This window comes from Halyomorpha halys, unplaced genomic scaffold (assembly GCF_000696795.3).
Source record: "Halyomorpha halys isolate HHAL.00 unplaced genomic scaffold, Hhal_1.1 Scaffold208.1, whole genome shotgun sequence".
In the NCBI taxonomy this organism is placed as follows: Eukaryota; Metazoa; Arthropoda; class Insecta; order Hemiptera; family Pentatomidae; genus Halyomorpha; species Halyomorpha halys.
Window position 1 is genome coordinate 1,386,010 of NW_027109100.1, and position 27,115 is coordinate 1,413,124.

General features: G+C 28.7%; 1 protein-coding gene, 1 long non-coding RNA gene and 1 other non-coding gene across 8 annotated transcripts; 2 read left to right on the forward strand and 1 right to left on the reverse strand.

Moving 5' to 3' along the window:
• The first annotated feature begins 3,076 nt into the window (after positions 1-3,076).
• On the forward strand, positions 3,077-8,590 carry LOC106679545 (uncharacterized). 2 transcript variants are annotated; one of them, XR_001342988.2, is made up of 3 exons: positions 3,077-3,170; positions 4,329-4,457; positions 8,487-8,590. It is a non-coding gene; the product is annotated as an uncharacterized lncRNA (long non-coding RNA). The 2 variants fall into 2 exon arrangements; XR_010843408.1 differs by lacking the exon at positions 3,077-3,170 and adding an exon at positions 3,178-3,531.
• Positions 8,591-8,646: 56 nt separating this feature from the next.
• On the reverse strand, positions 8,647-13,059 carry LOC136795033 (longitudinals lacking protein-like). Its single transcript, XM_067047310.1, has 2 exons — positions 12,784-13,059; positions 8,647-9,365 (listed from the first exon to the last, which is right to left on the reverse strand). Exons 1-2 carry the CDS (start codon positions 12,955-12,957, stop codon positions 8,787-8,789), a joined length of 753 nt encoding a protein of 250 aa, XP_066903411.1. The 5' UTR covers positions 12,958-13,059; the 3' UTR covers positions 8,647-8,786.
• On the forward strand, positions 12,997-24,949 carry LOC106679544 (uncharacterized). 5 transcript variants are annotated; one of them, XR_001342985.2, is made up of 4 exons: positions 12,997-13,077; positions 13,931-14,390; positions 24,441-24,569; positions 24,685-24,949. It is a non-coding gene; the product is annotated as an uncharacterized protein (transcript). The 5 variants fall into 5 exon arrangements; XR_001342984.2 differs by lacking the exon at positions 12,997-13,077 and adding an exon at positions 13,236-13,327; XR_001342986.2 differs by lacking the exon at positions 12,997-13,077 and adding an exon at positions 13,341-13,770.
• Positions 24,950-27,115: the final 2,166 nt, after the last annotated feature.

The following is a 27,115-nucleotide window of genomic DNA, read 5'->3' on the forward strand; positions in this document are numbered from 1 at the left end:
ATTTACTACCATACAATTCCACAAATATCAATCAATTAAAATTTTGTACTATTCAATTATCAGTTATCATTTTTTATCATTTATGATTTAATTCAATATTTTATATAATTCTAAATTTGTTTGTATACTATTCATTTTCAATTGTATGTTACTCTAAATGTTGTTGTTATCTCTTCTGTTCTATAGCCCTGATGAAGACCTGAAACTCAAGTCGAAACATCGGCATAAAATAAATAAATATGGTTTTGTTTATTTATGTTGTTCTTTGCTGACCGCTCCCCCCGACAAACTTCTTCAAGCATTAATCTCTACGGTCAACTATCTACACCTCATTATAATATTCACATGGAATGATTCTACATTCTCATTATTTCCAGATACTCCTGTTGTTCCAGCAAATCTTCCTTGCCCATTTGATTTGCGATTCTGTTTGAAATATCTAAGACTTTTCCCAAAATTTCCACCACTATTGTTCCTTGGTCCTCTTTGTTGATCTTGGTTCTCCTTGGGCTTTGACCAACAATTCTTTCTGATATGGCCTCGTTTTCCACAGTTCCAGCACTCTTAGGTTTCATTGAATCTCACACCTCGGTGCATAATTTATGCCTTGAAATCATACGAACCTGATTCCTTGGCTTCATCCTTCTCTTCAGGTTTGTTGGGTCGAAGGACGCTCCAACTTGTAAGTTTCTCACGAATGTGCTCAACAGTCCGATTTTCCTCTGAAGCACATCTAATCCATCGATTATACATATCTTCTTACCTACATGATATTATATTAGTCACTGTTTTCAATTTACTACCATACAATTCCACAAATATCAATCAATTAAAATTTACATAAGCAGAATCTTGATAATAAACAATTGAAAGAAGAAGTTACTTCTCTTATTTCAGAGTAATTTGAATTTGGAAAAAGAAATTAATTGTTCTGTTAAAAGTGCATTAGAACAAACACGTCAAGAGTTGCTAAATTTAAAAACTGAAAAAGCACAGTTGATTGAAGAACAATACAAGGGTTTACAATTGAAAAATGATTTATGTTCTAAATTAAATTCTGATCTTTGTCAGATAAAGGAAATAAAAGCTCTTCAAATTCTTAAGGAAAGAGCTTAAGGAAAAGGTGGCATATTTAGAAGAAATTAGTTCAAATAGTCATTTAGAAAAATCATGTCATTTTAAAAAGAAGCCGAAGACATCAAAACTAAACATGAAGATCTCAATAAACAATTAGAACATGAACGTGTAACTTTCAAATTATGGAAAACCAATTTAGAAGAAGATCTACATTGCAAGCTTCTGAAAATAAGTGATTTAGTATTGAAACTTAATGTTATAATTGAGGCTTTAATGAGTAACTCTGAACTTCATCAAAAACTGCAAGAAAATTCAAGAGGTTGGAAGATAAAATAGTTATACAAAGAGATGTTTTTATTAAAGAAAAAAGTAAAGTGTTTATTCGTGTGCCTGAAGAGAAACGTACCACCTCTGATGATAAAGCTGTAAAAGCAATTTTAGTTGGCTATTTTGATTCGGGCTATTGCGTACTAGTGTTGTTCTTGCTCGAAATGTGAAACTTTAAAGATAGAGCAATATTTAAAAAGCCCCTGAAATCGAAAAACGGCATCAAACCCGCAACTCCCCCCCTCCATGGCAGCCTTACTTATCTGTCTTTTCAAACGGACAATTTCAGCGAGTAGGTTGGTCGATGAACGACAAGTCACAATCTCACAAGAGGAAATCGTAACGCTAAAAAAAAGGCCCTATATCACTTTCGAAATATTAGCTTAAAACGGGAAGGAGAGACTTTGAGATAGAGCAAAATATTTAAAAAAACCCTGAAATCGAAAAACGACAAAAATCTTTGAACAGGGTACCGATTGTATTACTATGGAAGATGAGTGTAACAGTGAAGAAAGTGAAAAAGAAGTAGTCTGATAAAGATGAAAAGAATAAGATTGAAAGGCCTAAACGAGTTCAAAAGTTGCCTAAACGGTTTAATGATTACGTCATGGTAAATTTTACAAATTTTTTTGATCCAAAAACTTATGAAGAAGCAATGAAGTTTAATGTCTCTGATGAATGGAAGGTTGCTATAAAAATGAAATGAGATCTTTAGATGAATCAAAAACCTGAATTGCTGTTGATAGACCAATTGTTAAAGATGTTCTGAGTGTGAAATGGGTTTCTCGCCAAAAATATGAGAAAACCTTTAAAGCAAGACTGGTTGTGTGAGGCTTTGAACTAAGTGACCTAGTTGATGAGATTTATGCTTCAGTTGCAAAATCATCAAGTTTAAGAACACTGCTGAGTATTACTGAAAAATATTTTGTACATAAAATGGATGATTACTGTTTTTTTAAATAGCCCAGTTAAGTCTGAAGTTTATGTTGCCCAGCCACCTGGATTTGAAAATAACGATGACAAAATTTATCTGTTGAAAATATCACTTAATGGATTACGTGAATCTCCAAGAAACTGGTATATCCAACAAGTTTATTGTGAACTTGAATTTTTTGAGATTATTTTTGTACTGTAATCCAGTCACTGAAATATTCGGTATCTTATTTGTTGATGATTTATTGATTTGTGGGAAAGATTTGAAAACCATTGAAAAGATCAAAGCTGAACTTATGCAGAGTTTTAAGATGAAGGACTTTGGAGAAGTTAAGAAGTATCTTGGTATTAATATAGATTACAATCGAGAAAAGGGAGTAATGAAAATGTTACAGTAGAGTTAAGTTTGAGGCATTTCACCCTATGATTAATGTTTGCTAGACCGCTCATATTGTAAGGGGGTGTGTTGGAATATGTACAATATTTGCTATTTGGTAAAACTGATTGTATGATAACAAGGGGAAAGGTTCTAGATGGTTCTAAATTGTTATATGTATGTACAGTTGATTTAAATATAGTGTTTCTTAACAGTGATAAATGTATTTCTTTTCTTTATAATTTCAACATAAGTAAATTCCACTGGTGTTTAACAGAGATTTCCTACTTATAATGGCTAGGGTACCACATTTAAAAGATAAGCTAATTATTTATAAAATTCAAATGGAAACCAAGGTAAAATCATGAAATATGTTCAATTGAGACATATGTTCAACAATATTTTACAATTCCATAAAATAGTGAACTGGAGAATGAAAAATGTTAGAATTTACACAGTAAGTTAGTTAGAAAATAAAATTAGTCAGCAAATTAATGATAGAGATATTTATGATGTGTTAAATATAAAAAGTGTTAACATGCTAAAGGTTATAAGTAAAGGATTGTGAACAGCCTAAACTTAAATTCATGTTATATATTGAATATAGAGGAGCTCCAAGCAGATTTTCTGGGCAACTCTTTGTGTAACCTTTCCTTCCAAAACCTTCCAGAATATCACATTTTGGTTTACTTTTCAGTTTTGATTAAAGTAATTTATTATAAAATGCCTATTGTGAGTTAAAAGTGTGGGTTGAGTGAAATTTGGGCCACTGAATGTCTTGCTATCTTTTAACTTGTAAGGAAGAGAAAAAATATGAGGTAATTGACAACTGTATCAAAATTATTTGCTTTGTTATATCATACAGACATGCAGTTCCTCTTCTTAAGGGTCAGTAATAAAATCTTCAGATTGGAGATACACAATATTACCAAACTTGAATGAAGATAGGTTTAAATCTTTAAGACTGGAGATATGCAGTATTACCAAACTTGAATGAAGATAGGTTTAAATCTCTTTTGAGAGCAAACAACTTTCAATTTGAAACAATTCCACAAGAAATCTTTATGGGATAATAAAATCTCCAACAGCTATGTCAAGTCATCTTTCCTTTACCTTACTTGTTCCTCGTTTCTTCTCCAATTTTTTTTTGCTCTAATACTTCATTACTATTTTTATCCATTATTTTCCAAAACAAAAAAAATAAAAAATAAACAAGATACGAGCAACTAATCAATGATAACGACATCAGACAAAACAGTATGGAGCTCAGCTGGTTTGATAAATGCTATATATTTTAACATGTGAAAAGAAGGAAATCTTTCTCCATTTAACACACTTTAACATGTCAAAACTAAAGGTCATAAGTATCTTGAATGTATTCAAAACAAAAATTACAATTCGCTGACGGTAGTGAGGTCAGTTGCTTCAACTAATGAACAAATAATATGGATTATTCCTAAGTCTTGACTATTGCTTTTCGGCAACTTTATAAATATATTAATGAAATGCTAAATGGACAATAACTTAATTAGTCAACTTCAAGAATTTTTTTTCTTCTTCATACTTTCATGCATGTGTAATATATTTTAATGTTTAACGTATGATGACTTTTCAGCTTTAATTGTAGTCCTTCATCAGACCTACGAAAAAACCGTACAGCGATAGTAGAAAAGACAAGAATAAATATGATAGTATTACATGGGGAATACGAAAAAATAAAATAAAATATTATAAATAAAAACATGTAAGTTATACAAGACAAAGCATTATAATTTAGAAATAGTAAATAATATTATATTTACAAACCAGATTTTAATTTAATTGCATCTTTTGTTTCCGAGTTCAGCCAAACCTCAACAGAAATTTAATCATGGAAAGAACATTCTATTGAAACTAGTTTTATATGGCACAAAATATTATGTTTTGGGTTAACAAATTTTATTGTAATTCATGAAAAAAAAAAAAAAAAGCAAATAAATAATATTACAAAACTAACAATTAAAATTCAGTTTAATGACTAATGGTACGAGAATGAAGCAATAAATATTCAGATAGTCCAAAAGCCTAAGAGGAGAAATAAAAAGTTGTTTCTCCTCAATTTTTGATGTCTTTGATGAAAAAGAAAATAAAGTTAAGAGTCAAATTTGATGACTACACCAACCATGGTAACGGGGAATTAAAAATAGCGGATGTTCCAAAAAATCATTTTTTTTAACAGACTAAAATTTTATCAATAGGAAAATGTACACTTTTTACCTAGAATATACAAAAGATACAGTAAATTTTATTAAAAAGTAAATATTAAAGTATTTAAGGTGCACGCCCCTGAAGAAAAAAAAAATCTATAATTTTCACTCATTTTTCATTTAAAGCTCCACATCCTTACAGCACTAAAAAAATTAATAACACATAATTTAAAGTAGAGTAAATTTTCAAAAATATGAGAATAGAGCTCTTTACGTTCAATAGTTCTCGAGATACTGTTTTTCAAAAAGCAACAATTTTTCCAAATAATGAAAAATTAATGTTTTGTGAATTAATTTTGAAATATATTCTAGAAACTGCTGCTCCTACAAAGATAAATTTTATCGATTACATTACAGAACAATCAACTAGCTTCAATCTAGGTGCTAATAGGGAACTATAGGTCTAATAGAGGTGTAGATAGTTGACCGTAGATTAATGCTTGATGAGAAGGGGTAGCAGAATGGTGCTGTGAAGTGGTGAATGTGATTGTTGTTGATGAGATCTAGACAGGTCAAAACGTCGGCATAAAATAAATAAATATGGTTTTGTTTATTTATGTTGTTCTTTGCTGATCGCACTCCCCGACAAACTTCTTTAAGTATAGGTCTAATAGTTCCACAGACATAGTTTTAGATAAACCAAAAGTTTTTTTTCCCAACAATGAGAAAAAAGGAGTGGTAACTCCTACTCCAGCTAGTAATCCTCAGTTAAGAGCTAATAGACATCTATATGCTGTTCATAAGAACAATAGTCCCCATGCTTATATTTAGTTAATTATTATAATTAAAATAGTTTATTTAATTGTGCCAACATTTCGGCCAGAATTTCTAGCCCTTCAGGGTAGAAAAGTAGTACAAAATAACCAATGAATACAAAAAATAAAATATAAACAGAATGACATAAAGTAAATAATTGTACAGAATGAAATTGATAAAGAGATGAAAGAAGTGGAAAATAAAATGTATATATATATATAAGTTACAGCCTTAGTCAGCTGTTACTTCGATGTCAGCTGATCGCATGTATATAAAGAGATGTACCGAACCCAATAAAGATAGTATGTTACAGCAGTTCACACGTGTTACATCTTATTCCTTCTTCTCTTTTTTGACATTTGGCTTTCACCGATACTTAACTGGTGCCAAAACCCAGGAACGAACCAGGGACCTTTATATATATTTTATTCATTGGTTGTTATCTTGTTCTTTGTTCTTAGCCCTGATGGCTAGAAATTCTGGCACGATTAAATAAGTTATTTCAACTTATTTGTGTTAAATTTTGACCGCACCCCCCAACCATCTTTTCCTTGTAAAAGTCATCCACGGCCGACTATCTCTCATTATTATGATTAATAGTCTCCATGATATTTGCCAAAATAAATTCATATAATATCGTATTTTCATTATTTGGAAAAAATTTTGCTTTTTGAAAAACTGTGTTTTGGGAACCATTGAACAAAAACAGCTCTATAAGGACTTAAGTTTTTATTGATGTAGATAGTTTTAAAGATATGGAGCTCCAAATAGAAAATTAATTTTTTGAAACAGCTACTATTTTTTAATCCCCCAGCTATAGTTAACAGTCTTGACTAGTAACTATGCAGTTTTCAATTAAGTTATCAAAAATTAGGGTGAAATAACTTCTTCCTCCCCCCTCCCCCCAGCTCTTGGACTTGTAACCAGTTTGTTACAGAAAAAAATTCCTCATCAGATCCAAACCTCTATTACATTCCCTCCCTTAATACCAATTACTCTTCCTCAACAACAACCCTATTAAAAACCTCGAAATCATCTTAGATAATCACATATCTTGGCGTAATCATGCATCTGAAATATCCATAAAATTCATTATCCCCGAGCAGTTCCACAGAATCATCAACCCTTGCATTTAAAACCTGTCAGTTACATGTCTCTCTTCTTTTCTCAATTTTGATTATGATGGCCAGGTATAAAGGGGCTCACTGATGAACTTAAAGGGAAATTAAAGGTCTTTAACAGATTTATCTTTGGGGTTGTCCCCACACGCAAGAATTATACAAACTTAAAATAGCTTTATCCTTCTTTCTGACCGTAATAATTCCTTGGTTCTTTCCTGATCAGATCTCTAAGAAATAAACCTTCCTTGATCACTGAACTCCTTAGTTTGCATTCTTTTATTCACTCCTTGAACACCAGAAACCAACTAATAAATGCTTATACTCCATCAAAGAGAAATGCTCCCTTCAAAAAATTATTTCTTGTCCGTTCCTTCTCCTTTTGAAATTCCTAGATTATTTCTATCCATAATGCCTCTTCCGTAACTTATTAACAGTCAATAATATATTAGAGTAGAATCAGCTGAGATGTCTTGAGCACTGCTTAAAAATGGAACCTAGCAAAATTGCAAGCTAGATCTGTGGAGCCAAAGTAGAGAGGAAGCAAGGAAAAGGATGACAGAATTGAATAGACAGTGTTTTACAAGAGAATTATAGAAGTAGAAGTATTTTTCTGCAGATTTTTATTGAGTATATAATTATCTACATTAATTAAAATTTGCTTTTTGAAATATATTGTATCCAGTCCAGCAAATACTTTTTAGTATAGACAAATCAAAATAATTGATGAAATTTGATCAATATTGATGAAATATTTACATTATTTACCATATTTACACTAATCCCCAACTTTTCTCCAGCATAGGACCAAATTTCAAAATATAGCTGTAGCATATAAATTATATTTGGGCATGTGTAAGCGGAGGAGAGAGTATTTGATAAAACTGATATTGGATGATATTGGGCTAAATCGGAATAACTATTGTTATCTGGTTAGAAATATTGGTGTGCCAACAAAAATAGATTGGAGAATGCATATGGGAAAGCAGTGGACAGTATTTGATAAAATTGATACCAAAACATTTTTACCCTAATAACCAACTTTCCTCCAAATATGCCTCAAGTTTCCAAAATAAAACTGTCCCAAGGAAAATACTTTTAAGAATTGATTTGCGAAAGTGGTGCACAAAATCTTATAAATTGATATGGAACCATCTACTAGATACCAAACTGCACAATCCCTGAAAATTTTATCAAAATTGAATGAATGATTTTGCCTAATTGCAGACAGACCAACTAGGAACCAAATTCACTCCTTAATGTATATGTCATATGCCACAGTAATTCTTGATTCTGAGGAAAACAATTTTACTAATTTCCTACAGGAATACAAAGCTTTCCTACACTTCTGAATTGAGATGGAAAAAAATAATTGTTATTATTTCAATATAGTAATAGTTATTTGGACTAGGTTTTAAATTATAAGCAGAAAATCTTATCACAAGTTAAAACTAACAAAATCAATGATGTTAAGATTAACCGTTTAATTAATTAATTGTGGTAAAATCTCAGTAATCATCAAAAAGTTTAGATTGCTGGCGATGTTTGAGAAAGCTACAAACAATAAAAGATTAAAACTTTATATATATTTTGTTTTTGTTATACATCATTTCCTTTTTAAACTTGATTATATTAGTTTGTTTTAAATTTTAGAGGAACTTCCTCACTCCTGAGGTAACAGGATGAGTTGATGGCAAGGCAGAGTGTACACGACTATTTCAAGAGTAATAAAGTTAATATGTTCAACACAATCATAATCATTTTCTTGCAAAATTGAAATTTCAAATATATTTTAAAGTACAATGTTAAAAATAAAACTATCCTTAAATGTGTTCCTTTATATATTATTAAAACATAAAATATGAAATTATCAGTTATTTCTTCAGATATGCATGTAGAATTAATGCTATATTTGTCTAATTTGGAGAAATTTGCTAGCCGATGTAAAATTTCTTATAAGTTCAAACTTGATATACAATCTTTATAATAAATCAATAAAAGCTCATTTATACCCATACCTGGGGGATGACTGTTGGCTGAGGTGCCTGGCTTGCTGAGGTCTATTTCTTCATCATCTTCAAACTCAAATTGTTCACCACCTGAGTCGGAACCACCCTTCATTTCGGTTTTTACTACTCCATCTGCGCCTGGTGGAAGTGCAGGTGATGATTGTTCGGCTAATATCATTTCTTCTTTCTCTTCACTACTTTTTCTCTTCCTTCTTTTCGGTGAAAGTGATAGAGGTGGTGGCGGGGAATCATTGTTGTTTACTTTGGGTGCCCTTTGTTCAACAATTAATCCTTGAGGGAAAAGTGGAGGGATCTTTCTTTCTCTTTTTATTTCACCATTTCCGCTATCGGTCAAGCCTTTAATTTGTAATGATTCAGCAGCTTTTAGAAATGTCCCCAGTTGTTCTTGTGATATATTAACTTCACCACGGTACATATAATCCAGCATTGCTTTTAATTCAGTGAAAGTTACATCTTTCAAGATTATAATAGGATGCTTCTCATAATGTTGACTAAAGACACCCTAAAAAATATAAATCTCTAATTAAATAATTATTATATTATTGTTTGTAGACTTCATATTAAAAAATATAATTGATAAATAATCAATTAATTAATTAAACTAATAAAATAGTCTTAAATCCGAAGTACTTAGACATAAATAACTAAGGAGCCTTAGTTTAATACTCATGTATTTACATGAACAGAGCACAATGAATTAAGAAACATCTCAATATTTCATCATTTATGCTTAAGTGTAGAACAACCTCTTTTGAGGATCAAACCTAACTCGCTACCTCTTATTTCTTATATTTTCAAAAATATTGAAACTATTGTCAACACTTTTTTTAAAAACTTTCCTGCAGATATTAATCCGCAATCATATATCATTTCAGTAAAAACAAATGAATTTTTAGGAGGACCAAGTTAATTGACTTTGTTTAATGATTTACATCCTTATTGTACATTTATTCCTATTATGTTCCTCTGAAATCATAGCACAAAATTTTTTCATTTTTATAAACCATGGGAGGGTCTGAAATTCACTGTAAGCATTTTTAAATTATCAGCTGATCATGTTTCCTATTTTTGTTTGTTAATTATGATAAATCAGTAGGCAATTAACCAAACATTTGTATGCAATAATTTTAAGTAAAATCATTCAAAAAAATTTTTTTTTTAAAATAAGCAAATAGGACCAACAGTTTCTGAGAAACATGTTGAAAGACAAAAAAACATTAATTTTCAGGAGATTGAAAGAGATAGCGCATTGGATAATATATAGATTTTTCATTTTTCTAGGAACTTCATTTGGATGTAAATGATCTACAATCCAACAAGACTTGATTGGAACACAATAAAATTTTGTTTTCACTTATTGTTTTCTTCACTAACCGTACCCCTCTTCTTTTCCCCTAACCAAATTCAGAATAATTATTATTATAATCAAGTTGTAAACTATTTTTGTTTCTCCTTTGGCCGCAACCCTGACCATCTTCCTATATATCAATTTTTACGGTCAACTATATATACATATATTATTATAATCATATTTGTTTTAACCGGATCCACTTGTTACTTTATTAAAACAAACAATTAATAAAACTTGAGAAGAAACAACAATAATATATTTAAAAAAATCAATGCTATTTGTAAAAAAGAACATAAAACTGAAACCTTAAAATATTTAAGAAAGTCTCGAAAGGGACTTGAGTCATAAAAATACTAAATATCTTGATCAATGAAATTAAATCGGTAAATATCCAAATATATCTCAAAGAAACAAAGTCATTATCAAGTTCAAGCTGACCTAGAACTTGCACAATGATAACAAATAAGTTACCAACTTATACTGAGGGACTGATAATTGCTACTAAGTCAACTTGAAGCTAGATGACACAAACTACAAAGATATATAATAAAAAGCATTACTATCAGGTTCAGTAAAACTAAAAAAAGGACCTCTTCCTTTGTGGGGTAAGAAAGAATAATAATATTTAAGATCGTAAATACTATTTCTAAAAAAGCTTTCTTTAATACAAGTTCATTTCTAGGTAGATTCAGTAACATTAAAAATAAAGGACACACTTCATTACATGAGATTAAACATAAATTGTATTGAATGAATATTTAGTTTTGAATAACTGTTATTAAAACATTTAAATAAAGTACTGATAAATACCTCCTAATAGAAGGAAAGATAAAAAGAAGCAAGTACATAAATAGACATATTTTTGGGATGCACTAATAACAAAAACTAAATGAGGTTGAAAGATATTTAATAAACAAACAACTAGAACCATTAGTTTATCTGAGGCAATCAAACCAAATTACAAAACCAACACAAACCTAAATAGGTATTGCACATACATTAACAAAATCCAAAATCTTACAAACTACTAGAGCTTCAGACACGATATAATGAATGATACTTCAAATAAGATACAAGTAACTTAGACTAGATAAATAAATAAATCAAACTATATGATAAGATAATTGTGGAGAAGTCAGAATATAAAACAGTAAAGATTAACTGTTGAATGTTTACTACATTTTGACCCACTCGGCAGGCCTTCTTCAGGGCTACTTATGAATGAAGTGTGAAAAATGACTCCATAAATATAAGATACAATGAAAGTAGGTCAAATAAATAAAATCAAACCTACAACTGATAAAAACAAGTTACTGGAATTATGTATGACAAACTAAATCATCTTCACTCAAAAGAACAAATAAAATGTGCTTTTCAAAAAGGTATGTAGTAATTAAAATATAAACTAAATAAAGGCTTAGAACTAATGTGAAAAAAATAATAGTGTGACCTCAAATCTGACTGAAATCTCCTGGATTATGTCTAAAGATAACTATTTTAACATTGTACAGAATAACTTGAACTTAAACTAAAATGAATTAGAAAAAATCTAATTCCTGCTTAAAAACAATTTTTTTTTTTTTTTTTAAATCAAGCCCATTTTTCACAGTCAATACTATAAAACGTGGTGTTTATGACACTTGGGAATATATTTGTTACAATACACCTATAAGACAGTCAATAAATTAATAACATTTAATATTGACTCAATAATATGGATTGTGAATACCGTTAATTATTATTTATGTCGAGTCTTCAATATGTTGCATTTTTCATCATATTTATTAATTAATACTTTTTTTTTGGGGGGCAATTTTCTTTATTATATTATTTAAAAGACTTTCTATAAAGGCAAAAATGAAGTAAATACAAGAAATAGAATGATTGGTTCAAATTTTCATATAAAACTATTACATCTTAAACTGAAAAAAGGTAAAATATAAAAATAAATTACGAATTCCAAAAATTATGGTAAAAGTTAATACACATTCAATATTTAATAAGAACAATGAATTCTATAGAAAATATAGTAGAAATAAATCAAATAAACAAAAAATCAGAAACATTTAAATTGGAATAATTTTATTTAAACAAAGAAATGATTAGAACACTTTAATAATATATGTAATAAATTTTCCAATTTATAATTAACACTAGTTCTGAATGAACAATAAGCCTTATCAATTAAAATCAACCCTCAAGCTAAAAGAAATAATGTAATAATGAATGAATTAATGCCTAGTAATAGTAATGATAAGACATTAAAGAAACCTTATCATAATTCAAAAATATAAAAATTATTTGACTGACTAAAATATTTTCTAACCAAATTAGGTTATATAGATTAATGAACTTTATATAGAATGCATGGATTCATTATAAGATAGTGTGACACATATTTTGCATCCCCGAGGCATTGGTCCTGTGAGGCTATTGACCTTTAACGCAGCCAACTGCTCCATTCTTTTATTGCATTACATATAAACATTACTCCTAACAATTCGTTCATGGACATAACTTCACATGTAATAACTAACACAACAAAGTGGAATTAGGAAGAAAAAAATACCTCGAAGAAGGGACTGCATGCCGATAATACAACTTTATGGGCTTTTAAATACTGGCCCTCCGCAGCCAATGTACAATCAACCAATGTGCCACTTTCTAAAAGATTATCGAACACAGATATAAGTGTACTTTGATGATTATTCCATCTTAAACAAAACTGTTGATTCCCCGCCATAGCATAAACCAAAACAAAAAAAAAATTAAAAGAAGAAGTGAATAAATAATCAAGAAAACACCACACTGTTTGGAATCATGGGTACACGACTAACTAAAAAGAGGCCACCTGAATACTTTGGTAAAGGAATGAAGTAGGATAACTAGATTAGATAAAATAATTATTATAAATAAAATAAATACCTCAATTTAAAATGTCAAAAACTAGTTTTTAACTTTTAGTTTTTTAGTTCTCGCTTCTTTAAAATGAGATTTTAATTAATAACGCATTTCTATTAACAGTAATTGAAACCTTCTTAATGTTCTAAGTTTTCTATTTTGGTTTTTAGAAAGTTGTTTCATTGTACCGCTTATTCCTTAAAAATTATTCTGTTAGTGAAGATTTTAAGTTTTAATTTTTAAACTGAAGTGGATTATTGAAAATTTTTCTAGTGCTATTAGTTTATTATACATTCCTTTTATGAGTTTTTTCGGTATTTCGAAGTTAATTATTAGGTTTAAATTTTGTTATGCCATTAAATCCATTTTTATCTCATCTAAATTCGTTCAACGATTTTTTAAAAAACATTGGTTATCAATTATATTCATGGTGATGAGATTTATAAACTTTGGCCATGACAACAAATTGGAAATGTTTTTGATTTCTTACTACTAAAGAAAAAAATTTGCATTTACATGTTAATTGTTTTAAACAGTTACTGCCATTGGGATTCTAACAGATTTGCAGATTTTATATTTATATTTATATATAGTGTTATGAATCACTTTACAAAAATATGTACTACTTTCTAAACACTGCTCCTCTTTGTTTTAAGTAATCCTTAAGTGAATTATATTTTTACACACACATACACCTATATATACTCACACATAATTTTAATTAATGTATTTTGCACAAATTAATTATTGATTGATATTATTGTGGCGATTTAAAGTTTATTGTAACTAATCAAAATTTGTTATTTTTTTCATAGGTATTCTGGAAGAACAATAAGTAATTCCAATCTCTATCATGGTCATCAAGAGTGTTACTTATGATCAAAAACTAAATTTGTAAATACACATTGGTGCATTTGTAGTACCTTTTTTTCCCTTTCCTTTCCAGTGCATGGCGCATGTGCTTTTTATGCTTTAATAGATTCTTAAATTTATACTTTGTACTACTTAACAAGTTATTTTTGTTCAGCTGGAGAATGGAGCCAAGGGGTCATAAGGAGGGGTCATAGAGTCCCATATAAACGCCAACAAACAACAGAGCTGGAGAAGGAGTTTGTTCTCAATCAATATCCAGAACGGAACAGAAGGCTTGCTATTGCTAAAGCCCTTCGACTTACAGAACGACAAGTGAAGATCTGGTTTCAAAATAGACGTATGAAATGGAAAAAGGACAGAATGCGACAAGGACTAGCAATGGCCAGTAGTATGACACCCATGGTGAGCCCTCAAAACTTGTCTCTTTTAAATGCCATAGTTAATCTCTCAACAAAAGAGCAAGCTCCCTTAGATTTAGCACAAAGGTGAATTAAGTATAATCCCTTGCCTTTTATAAACATTTAACATATCTCTGGTAATAGATCATGTTAATAATTTCTTTAAAAACCAGCTTAATGTGTTGGTTATGAAAAACCTTTGCTACATTGATTACTAGGTGAAAATTATGCAATTTGATCATGAAAATAGCATCTGGAACTGTTAAAATTTTTTTGGAATACTGGAAGATTATTGATTGACCGTGTGTAAAGATGAAAGGAATATAGTCCGGGTGCGGTCAAAAAAAAAAAAAAAAAACTCAAATAGTAGAATTATACTATTTTAATGAGCCAACGTTTCGCCCCACGTTGCAGGGCTTCTTCAGGGCTAAAAAAGATACAAACACATAGTTACATAAGGAAAACAAAAACATAAGTGTAAAATAACAGGGGTATAAAATGTAAAAAAGTAAGATATAATAAGAAAAATTAAAGGTAGTAAATAGTAAATGTAAAGGGTAATAGTAACAAATAGATAAGAAAAGAAATATTAAAGAAAATACAAATAAATGTTTTCTGTCTCATCATTTGATTTGTATTCTTTTTTCTTTTTACATCTCTTTATTTGTATTTTCTTTAATATTTCTTTTCTTATCTATTTGTTACTATTACTCTTTACATTTACTATTTACTACCTTTAATTTTTCTTATTATATCTTACTTTTTGACATTTTATACCCCTGTTATTTTACACTTATGTTTTTGTTTTCCTTGTGTAACTATGTGTTTGTATCTTTTTTAGCCCTGAAGAAGCCCTGCAACGTGGGGCGAAACGTTGGCTCATTAAAATAGTATAATTCTACTATTTGAGTTGTTTTTTTTTTACTGCACCCGGACCATATTCCTTTCAACATTAAAATTTTTTTGTTTTGTTGGTGTTTAAAATGTGGAAGCTGAAGTTATCATTCATATAGTTATTGAGAATTGGGGCTTTAAAGTTTCTCTTGTTTATAAAGAATTATAAATTAACATCTTTCAAATATTCATCGTAAAATTTATACATAAATGCGCATTATCATCCTACTGTCATAATTCTATTTATTTCTTATATAATTTTAGGAATTGATTTTTTATATAATATTTTGGGATTTAATTTTTTGGTGTAATAAATTTTACTATTGTATGTAATATACTACTCAGTTAAAATCCAAAATATGTTAAATATATGGAAATAACTCATATTACTAACTTAGGTTTTTGCTTTGATTATGTCTGATAGTTTGACTTGACATTCGTAGACAGAACAACTATTAAAGCGTTCTTAACATTTTTATCAGAAATATAATTGACTTATATATATTTTATGTTTTATATACTGGTGTTTAGAGGATTTAATGTTGCCAAATATTTGTAATATAAAATATATTTGTGTGTCCATTAGCAGTAGTAAAGGGTAATTAAGACATACGTTGTAGCAAACAGGTATTCTTCTCAGAATAGTATTACAGTATGATTTATAATTTTGTGTCTCTCTTTCATGTTTTATTAAAAAAATGTAAAATCCTATACAAATATTTTAAAAACATAATACTATAGGCTGTACCTATTTTCATTTAATATAAAATTTTTTGAGCAGAACTTTGTTACTGGTACAAAAAATGGTGCCAGTTTGGTTATCAGAGGTGAACACTATGAGTAAATCTTGACATTCCAACTCTTGCTAGAATAGGTCGGTAACTTATCAATAACTTCTTCATACAACGTATGAGAGTCCATAATCTTGTTAAACCAACCAACTACAACACTAATGACTTCCCATGTAAATTCTATTTATTAATGCTTGAAAACTTGCAGTATTTTTTAAAAATTAATTAACTTTTGTTTAGTTCAAATGATTCGAGGTCTCGCCTAATATTTATTGTAATAAATTATAGATGATATGGTTCCTTCATAATCTACCATGTTTTGATTAAAACTTAAAATGGCGGAAAGAAAAGATGCTGAATTTCATTATAAATCTAAGATTTTATTGTGTACTAATAATTTTCTCATATAAATAAAGTATGCCTCTATTCCAATCCAACAATGTGTGCTAGACCTTTATTATTTAATTAAAAATCCATCCACTTTTACAAAATTATATACTAAAGACTGGAATTTGTATTATACTATAGTTTGTTAAATGAAAAAGAAGAAAGATGAACATATTCATTTCAGTAATAAGATAAAAAAAAAAAAATTTAAGTAGTAAGCATAAAGGTGAAGTTCAATCAGTTTGTTTCGATCTTTTTGCTTTGTTTCACCAAAACGTTTTTAATTTTAACTAGTAAATTTCATACAAGGCTTGGCTGTGTTAGTTCCATTGGATAAATTAAGTTTAAGCCCATCAAATGATACTTTTATTTATTCAAGATCAAGATCTTGAGTAAGCTCTCAAGAAGCTGTTTGTATCAGAGAGTATTTAAACAAATCTTGCCTTTGATGTACAAGTAATATTTATTGAAAAGTTTTTCTATCATAATGCTGGAATGTCTGTTTTTATTGGTAATGTATACTTTTTAATCAGTTATAGTGTTGTAATATAATGTGGAGAATGTTGAGGTCAAGAATACCTATAAACTTGGTTCATTTTTCCACCTTTTATTAGACCTATATTACAGTGAGACTTCTCTTTAAGGACAATTTTATTAAGGTCCTGGACTGATAAGGTACATATTTAATGCATTGGAACCCCTCCTCTCTAGTTTTGGACACCAATTTTATTCCCCATCAGGACTTTTCTCTCCTTTATAATGAGCACTTAAAAAAAAAATTAAATCTGTACCACTACAACCCATGGAGGGTCAGGGGTGCAGTACTTTATAAGGAAATACTGTTACTAGACCAACGGCGGTTGTGTTAGGTGATTTGGTAAGAATCACGCTCGATTGCCAGATTTTTACCCAATTTAAGGAAAAACACTTCATGCAGCTGGGTGGATCCAGGAAGGCTCCTGAACCCACTGGGTTGACTCAACGTCTACAGATAACAGAAAATAATTATCTGTCACCCGGATTCGAACTCCGGTCCTTGGAGTTAGTAGTCCATTGCCTTACTAACGAGCTACCCAGTCCCCTAATGGACACTATTTTAAAAATATAATGTACAAACTCACAATTCCAGAATTGCGGGTACTAATATACATTTAGTTACTGTGTGGCCTGTTATTCAGTGTATCTCTGAAGCATATCTGTGTGTTTATACAACATTAAAATTTGAGGTTTTACATTTCAAAATTCTTATATTCCAAAAATCAGGTTTAAAATATCCAACTGTTGACCATCCACAGTTTCCTTCAAAACTACAGCACCAATTTTCTTTTATTTTGGCACCATAGTCACCAGTTGTCGCAGCATGATCCTCGACATTGTCTACCAATTTTCAACTTTTATTTGGATAATAGATTTTTATTTTTATATTCTAATATTTGTTATATAGGGGAATATGTTGATAAAATGAAATAAGGGTTGTAAAATGGAGGGGAAAGAAAAAAAAAAGGGAATAAATTGAAAAGCTTGTATTTAGTCTGTAGACTGATATTAATTGTAAAATAATGTGTGGAAAAAAAAAAATGTTATCTTTCTATTATATGTATCATATCAAAAAAATGTAATTTATAAATTTGTATATGTCCGATCACGGATTGATCAGTATGCTGTGTAATGTAGCAACCCGATGTATTTGGGCAGCATGATTGAATAAATTTCTTTCTCTCTCTCTCTCTTAACACCATTGTGTGTTTCTTATTAAATGATAGTTGAGACGAAATGTCCCTAGAAAAATTCTTTGATTTTTTAATAGTATAAAATCATATTATTATTTTTTTCGGACTTAAGATGTATCACAGCTATAAATCATTTTTGTGTTCTTTAAATTAGCCCCTTCTTATCGGACACCTCTGTTTAACAGACAACATCATCTTTCCTTTGGGTGTCTTGTACATAGAAGTTTCTCTGCATTATAATTTACTTTATATTCATAAACTATACTGTTAATTATTTATTAATAAATTAACAAAAAACTGTATTATGGATATGGGTTGGAAGTTCAAAACATAAAAAACTGTAGAAAATTTTTGTGTAAAAAGCTAGGAGTAAATTCAGAACATATTCATTCATTTTTAATTTAAAAATTTGTAAGGGATCAGTGTTTATCTATTTTAATTGGTTATTTTTCTTATGAAATTGTTCAGTTTTTTTGGAACACAGCTGTTAGTTAACATTAAAGGAAAAAATTTTTGGATTAATTTCATTCCATAGGCATGTATCTCAACTGGCTTATTGGATTTCCTTGTTTCCTTTCCATCTTTTCAGTGTGTTGCTTCACATAATTTATTTTTATGGAATGAAATTTCAAATAATCTTTGATAATTTCATTCTGGAACAATCTCTTTCTTTGGCTCCTCCCAACTGTTCCTCTAAATAATTTTATCTCAGCAGTGGTGAGTCCACTGAATTGTTTATTTGAAGATTTTACTGGAACTAGATATGAAGAGGCTGTTATTGTTAAAGATAGAAAATTATAATATTAGGAACAAATTACTTAACCCCACCACTACTCTAGGAGTTATTTTGAATCTTTTAACCATTTATTCATGAATGCTACAAATATAGGCGCAGTCTAAAACTTTGTTGTTTCACTACTAAACATGGATTCTTTTCCATTCAGGCAGGTTCGGTCCCTTGAATCCTGATTGCAAAGTGAAGTCTCATTACAATCCGGCTATTTATACCATAAATTTAACTGTAACTTGGTTTTATTATTATTGACTGGTCATTTCTTAATTATTAAAGGGATTATTTTTGTCCATCTATGTTAGGCAATATTTGTAAGGTTTTTTTTTTTTTTTTTTTTTTTTTTTAATTTATTTATTGATATTTACAACTGTATAAAAAAATACAACCAGTAAATTTGATCATAATGATATGATACAGGATGTAGAGAAACTACCCAGTAGTAGAACTCTAAAAACAGTTTACAATATAAGGTCACGAGGCCATCTTCTTTTCAGGCGCCTCGGAGGATTGTCAGGAATGGAAGAGGAAGCAAGGTTAGAAACGAGTGGGTTTGGGTGGTTAGGGAGTTTATTATGGAAGGAATAATTTCGGGTTCGGGCTAGATCGGTTACATAAGGAACATTTAGGTCTTTATGGATGGTTATATTTGTAACAAAATAAGGAGCATTGAGGATTTTACGAAGGATTTTGGATTTTTGTAAGGTTAAAATAAGAAATTGTTGCATAGTTTTTCTTTTTGATTTCTGGTATTATGGATCAATCTTTTCCTTGAAATTGATTGTCAAACTTTAACCAAGAAATCCTCTTGAAAGGAATTCACTGTAATTAGATAGAATTACTTCTTCAATGATTTTGGATAGTCTTCCGTCTTTTCAGTCATTCTGTCTTAATGAAATGGGAGTTCTTTGTGAGACTACAAAAATAACAAATTGTATTGAAAATACTACTTTTCTTAACTAATCCTATGAAAATGTATTGACTGCTAAAAATTATGCAATAATTAAAGGCTGGTACACAAAACGTTGTGCTTTTGACTTAAAATTACTTACATTCTATGTTTTCCTATAATTACTGTACTTTAATAAAAAATCCTTATTTTTTAAAATATTATTGTTTTAGTTAATTTCATGAGAGTAGTTAAATGTTTATACAGACTCAGATTTAATTTTCGGACTATGCATTATTATATCACGATTATTTTCACACAAGTACATTAAATATTCACCATTCAATGTGCACATTTTATTTTTAATTTTCTAATTTGCATGTCAAACAATCTCATTTCTAAATGTACTTGTATTTGTTCTGGATTTTTTTCCTAGGAAGTTGTTTGTTTTTATTAAATAAGATGTTGAGGTGAAGAAAACTTCCATTTAGAATATTATCACTATTCTATATTTTTTATACTACGTTTCGGGTTTTCCCGTATTCATGTTTTAATATTCCTCATTTTGTTGAGTGCATCTATTTCTTTTAGAAATATTGTCATATAGTCACATAAATTAAAATTTACAACATAACATTATTTAAAATGTTATGTTATAAATTTTAATTTTACAAAAAATACAGTATAGTGATAATACCTAAATTTAAGTGTTCTTCACCTCAACTTTTTAATACTTGTATTTGGTTTTTCTTTATTATTGATTGAGTGTTTGCTCCATTATTTTCTTTTTAAAAAAAATCAAACGCATTGATTACTAATAAAGTCTTGCAGTATACCTCCTATTTTGATGAATGTATTATTTTTACTCAGTAGTTTCCTTCATAAGAATATTTTGGAGCCTTTTAAATGACTTGGTCCAATAGCTTAGGCGGTTGTGACTAAAATTTATTTTAAAAAGAGCAGTCTTGTTAGAACAATGTCTGCAAAAGCATTTAGTTATAACACACACACGTGTGTATGTATATATATCCAAAGGGGAAGTTTAAAGCTTAGGAAAGAAAAATAAACGATAATCATAATTATTGTACTGTTCATTTTGGGGCCCATATGGCCTTAAAAAATAAATCTAGTTCAATCAATGGAGCAAGGGTCTAATGTCTAGTTAATATCTTATTTGGCTTATCTTTAACACTGATCTATTGCTTTTGAGATTGCAAAAATTCAGGTATGCCAAAGGAAATAATTTAGCCTTTAATTATGTCACTCAGTGCATTTATTCTTGATGTTTCAAAATTGCCTGACCTGTATCCATATACGTAACAGGACCAAAACTAAAAGATTCTAGTTTGTCAGCACCTACCTCTCAAACATCACTTAGGCCAGGCAATTTTGACATTTTTGTTCTTACGTTCTTTGAAATTTTATTTTGTTCATACAAATGCTTCCCTCCATAACAGGAAGAGTATATTTTTGATACATAAAAAAAATTATATTAAAAATATGTTAATAGAACAAGATAAAAATAATTGGTGAATAATACTGTAGATTTAGTGATTAGTATTTTTAATTACACAATATTGTTTCCACATCTAATGTTTATCTATGATAACAACATATAAATCCATTTTATCATTTTGAGATAGCTATTGAATATCATAATATCTGTTACTATGTTTTTTATACGTAAAGTTTATGCTATACTAGCTCAGGGAAGCTTTTGTATAAATTAGTAAACTATATTTTATACCTCAATACGTACAAAATTGAGTTCACAAGCATTCGTATTTGGTAACATTTCCATGTATGGTCATTGATACTCTATTGAAACAGTTATTAATGTTATGATGTAATTATTTATTTAATTTGTAAATATTTTATTAGTAGGATTAATGGAAACACCATCAATTAGTGCAAATTATTACAAAGCATATTTTGTGAAGCCTGAAGTACAATAAAAATTTCTAAAACTTTGCTTGACTAGCTTTACTCCTGCAATAAATTTATTAATGCAATTCGCTACCTATGATAAGAATTGCTGAACTTTGTGATAAGATGTATCTTACCCAATAAGTGGAATAATTTTATATTATGAATCACATGTGAATTTGATGTCAAGAGTAAGATAATTAAATTATACTTAATTATCATGAAAAGTAATCTCTATTGTGTTGATGTATGATAGTTTCTATAAGAATGTAGTTAGTTAAGTATTATTGTACCTGTTTATTTAACATTAATTTTAGTCGAGATTTGTAATAATAAAAAATGGTAAGTGAGGCCTGTCATTGAATTACCTATTAGGAGTTAAATATTAACTCTGCCTTAATGCTTTGTTTATATGCTTTTTGATTAATATAGTTCCAAAATAAAACCGCCTAATCTTAGTCCCTTCATTTAGCAATAGTTCATCAGATGGGTTAGTTTGCTCACTGTTTACCTTCAATTGTACAGTACTATAGAATCGAGATATAATGTAAGAGATGGAAACTGAATGATTTTTGTTATTTACTTAAGTTTGCTTGTCTGTAATGTGGTGAATTTGAAATACTCATTTCCTCTATTAATATGTTTAAAAAATCCAGTTAACTCAAAAAATTATTATTTGCTCTCTATATATAAAGTTTGATTTAGAACTAAATATTTCCTTTATACATATATACTCCTAAATACATATAAACCTAATATTAATTATAAATTTGACATTTGGTTATAATGGCTTACAAGGAATCATGGTATAGTTGGAATCCTGTCATTTTTGTCAGTTAATTTTTCTTGTAGAAGCTGTCTTGACAATATTTGTAGTAAATGACTCAAATAATTAATTAATTACATTTCTGATCTAATCTTTTATGAAAAAAAGTAATCTTGTCGTATAAATATTACAATTATATTGTTTTTCCTGAAGCCACCATGTGATATAACTTATCATAAAATATTTCTATTAAAAAAAAAACCAAAAGGTATCAAAATTTAAGAAAGGTTTGAATATAGAGAGTTAATCTACCATTTACACTTCATAGATCCCCAATAAATCTCCACAATTTATGAAATTGAATTATCATTGTACAATTTAATTTTTAATCCATTATTTAATTAATGAGTAATGTCGTTAAATATGTATTTCAAATCGCACAGCATTCACTTCTATCAACATTTATTTTAGTGATTTATTTTAATTAGCAAGTTTCATTGTTTCGATCTTCCTATTTATGTAAATATGATTTCTTTTTTAATAGTATTGAAATTTGGTTGTGAAAAGTATTATGTATAATATTTATTTCCCTAATGGATAAAGATAATAAATTGAACGTAAATAATTATAATTTAAATGCATGAATATAAAATGTGAAACTTGTGTTTTAAAATTAATTATTATAATTAAAATGATCTCGACTCTGGCTGAAATTAAATTTATGATTACAATGATATATTTTTATGGAAATCAAATTTTTATTTCTGAAAATTTAAATTCTGTTGAAAAGCCAGACCTATTCATATAAGAAATATCTTAAACGAAATAAGTAGTGTATGTAAGAATTATTAGCAGTGAGCGTCTGTTGATGGTATGTATCTGTCAATATTTGTATTTTTGACTTGTTAATAACGCCTTTGTATTATAATACAATATTTTTATAGCATTTAACAAATAATTACTGAGATATTCTGAATCATATAATGGTCCGATGAGTATTAGTCTTAGAGGCCGTAGTCAATTAAACAGCTTTATAAATCTATATATTTATGATATACTCTGCAGAAGATTAACAGGAATAAATTCTGTGAATATTATTTGGAAAATATAAGCTTATTAGACTTATTTTTGTTTGAAGAACTAGTTTATAGAAAATGTATTGATTGAGCTACAAGCCAATAACTGAACTATAGTATTGCAAAATTATTTATAACCTTTGTTATTGATTTATTTATAAATTTCATCTTTTATGATTAAGTTATTTTTTATTTAGGTTTGATAAGTATTTATTTTTTGGATATATTTTATCAATATATTCAACAGTATAGAATTATTTATGTGCTTCATTTTGTTGTAACTATGTTAGTAATACAAAGTGTTCTGCTTTTTTCTCTTCTTATTATTTATGATCATTATTTAATTAATAACTGATTATACCTATTTCTCATTTATAAAAATTTTTTTATACTTATGGAGGGAGAGAGGATGTGGTGAATCGCATCTGCATCTGTGTCTACTAATGATTCAATAAACTGTGATGTTCCTAATATAGCACATTGACTTTGTCAAATAATATCACATCTTCAACATCTGCATTATTTCTAAGATTCTTTGGTACTTATTAATATTAGTATATTGTATAGTAGAAAACAATAAATATAAGCTCCACTCTAAAAAAAAATTATATAAGATGGGTAGCTTCTGTCAAGTTTTTGTATTCGAAATTTCATGGTTATTAAGTTACGATTTAATATGACTGTGATATTCACTTTATCTTAAAAAAATATATATAAATAAATAAAAGCCTCCATCCTATATTTTTAAAATTAAGTGTCATGTTTTAATTTAATTATTTTCACTATCAATATTTCCCTTTTTCAGTTTTATTTTTTGTTTAGAAATTGCATTTAAAATGATTTTCTTGTGTTGGAAAATCTAAAAAAAAAAAAAACCATGGAATCAAACAACTCAAAATTGCAATTTTTGGAAGTAAAAATTATATGTACAAAGGTATGTTAAATACAGTAAGTTCAATTTTTTATAAAGCATAATAATTAAAGAGAATTAACCTATTTACTGATAAAATTTACTTTTTAGTTAGAGCTAATGTTGTTAATATTTTCAGGTGTTGGAGACGAAAACAATCTATTTAAAGGCAATGATGGACTTTTTCACTGCACTTTTTGTAACCATTCTTCAAGATGGAAAGCTAATATAAAAAAGCACATTAATGATAAACATTCTAAAAACCCTATAACTTATAGCTGTCCTGTATGCTTTAGAAGGTTTAAACAGAAGATCAATTGTGATATCCATATCAAAGTGTCTCATGAATTAGATCCACAATTAAAACTGAAAATCCTTTAATTAAAATAATTTATACTCAAGAATCATTGTAACATTTTATATTGCTTATTTGCTTTTGTTATTTTATATGTGATTAGTATCTTCAGTGAGATAATCTCCTTTTTATTAGAATGAATTATTAAACTCCCTAATAGATCATTTAATTTTAATGTTTTGTTTTTGTGAACAGGTACTGCAGTTGAAATGAATTCATTTTCATCAAAAGAAATTGTATCTTTTATAAAGTTTATATTTTATTTGTAATATGTTTTCTATATTACTATTTAATTTGTTGGTATTGCTTAGAAATGATGAGAAATAGAAATAGTTTTGATATCACCATAATACATTAGGCCTTCTTTTTATTCCTGATATATAACAGTTTAAAGTTAATGACAAAGAACATTGCTGGCAAATATTTGATAATATGGTGTGAGGTTGTTAAAAAATGGTCTAGGTCCAAAGAAGGGGCTAATGGATAATAGATCATGCAGGAAATGTTTTATCCTGTAAGTATAAAATAATAAGGCTCTGGGTTTGTGCTTGTCGGCAATGTATGAGTATGATGCATCAAAAACTCTATCTTACTAATTGCTATGTAATTATGATTTTTAAAAAAAATATCATCACCCTCACAGAAGGGTATTCCTTGAAAATAAAATAAATTAAATCCTTAGCAATATTGAAAATACACAAGCTGAATATTGAAAATTAAAATAATTAGTTCTTTTATATACAATTAGAAGTTATTTCTTGAACGAAATCACCTTTCAGAATGATATTGTCCTTTCTGCTGGCTAAGCTTCCTTTTTGACAATTAGGTATATGTTGTTTATACCTAAATACTTTATAGTGTTAAAAGTCATGACATAACTTCTATTATTCATTTAGAACCAATTATATTCACTGGGACATCATATTTGTCTTTCTGAATATATTATATAATAACTTATTTCAAATATTCATTTTTTTTTTTTTAAATCCTTTATTGTATTCATATTCAAATTTCTTCTTGTTTTGAATACTTTCAACAAAATTTTGTGATTTAAGAAAAAAAGAGGTTTTTAATTGCAAATTTATTTAGGTAAATAAAACCCTAGATATGATGTGGGAAGAAGATGGAAGTGTGATCCATAGAAATTGTTTTTAGGGTTTCTTCAGGGCTAAAAAACAAAAAGAGATAGCAACCATTAATAAAAACAAACAATTTACTATCTCGTTTTGTTTTTAACCTTGACGAAGACCTAAAATTTTGGAGAAAATGTCGGCACAAATAAAATAAGTAACACTTATTTGTGTTAATTTCTACTGACTACACTCCATCTCGCAGAAAAAAAATAATAGCTTGCTAGAACACAAAAAATTGGTTAAAATAAACAAAAAAATTAAAAGGAGTTATTTCCTCTCGCCAATATTTTTTCACATTAATGGTTTACCTGATTATTTATTCATTCTTCCGTCCTTCTCTTGTTTACCATCACATCCTTTTCTTTTCCCTCCCTTATTCTTATTGTTTTATTTTAACTTTTTTTGTCATTTTATAATTATGTGTTTATTTTATATCCTTACCTCATATTTTATCTCCTTGATCATTATCATAGGTTTTAAAAGAAAATATTCCCCAAACCTTGTAAATAGTAATCTCTGCTCTCTATGCCAAAGGTGAAAATTTTGTTTTGAATCTTTGTTCATTTATTTATTTATTCAATTTAATTAATTGTCCTATTTCATGAGGGACTAAGGGTAATAAAGGCTCTCTCTGAGTTTTTGTGCTCTTGGCCTAAGCATTTACTTATCTTTCCACACTAATGAGTTGCTAGAGCCCATAGAGGTGGGGTGGGGGGATATAGAGGAAACTTTTAACTATCATCAGTTCCAAACACCTTAATTATTTCCCTCTTTATTCCTTACTTAATCATAATAAAATATTTATTCTCATAATACTTGTTTCATTTCCAGACAAAGTGAGAAAAATTAAAAATAGTGCTGGTCATAGGCAGGTGGGGTCATACCTGGTCTGGCCCAAAAGATAATTAAGTTAAATGTCCTGTTATCCATTAGTGGATTAGATAAATTAAAAGTAACAGATTATACTATTGTAATAGGTCTAGGGAAGGGAATAAACCGACCAAAAGCGGAGTCCTTTGTTAGATAGGTGTCTTGCATCAGCTAAATCTGGCATTGCTTTGAAACAAGGTGAGAGGATTTCT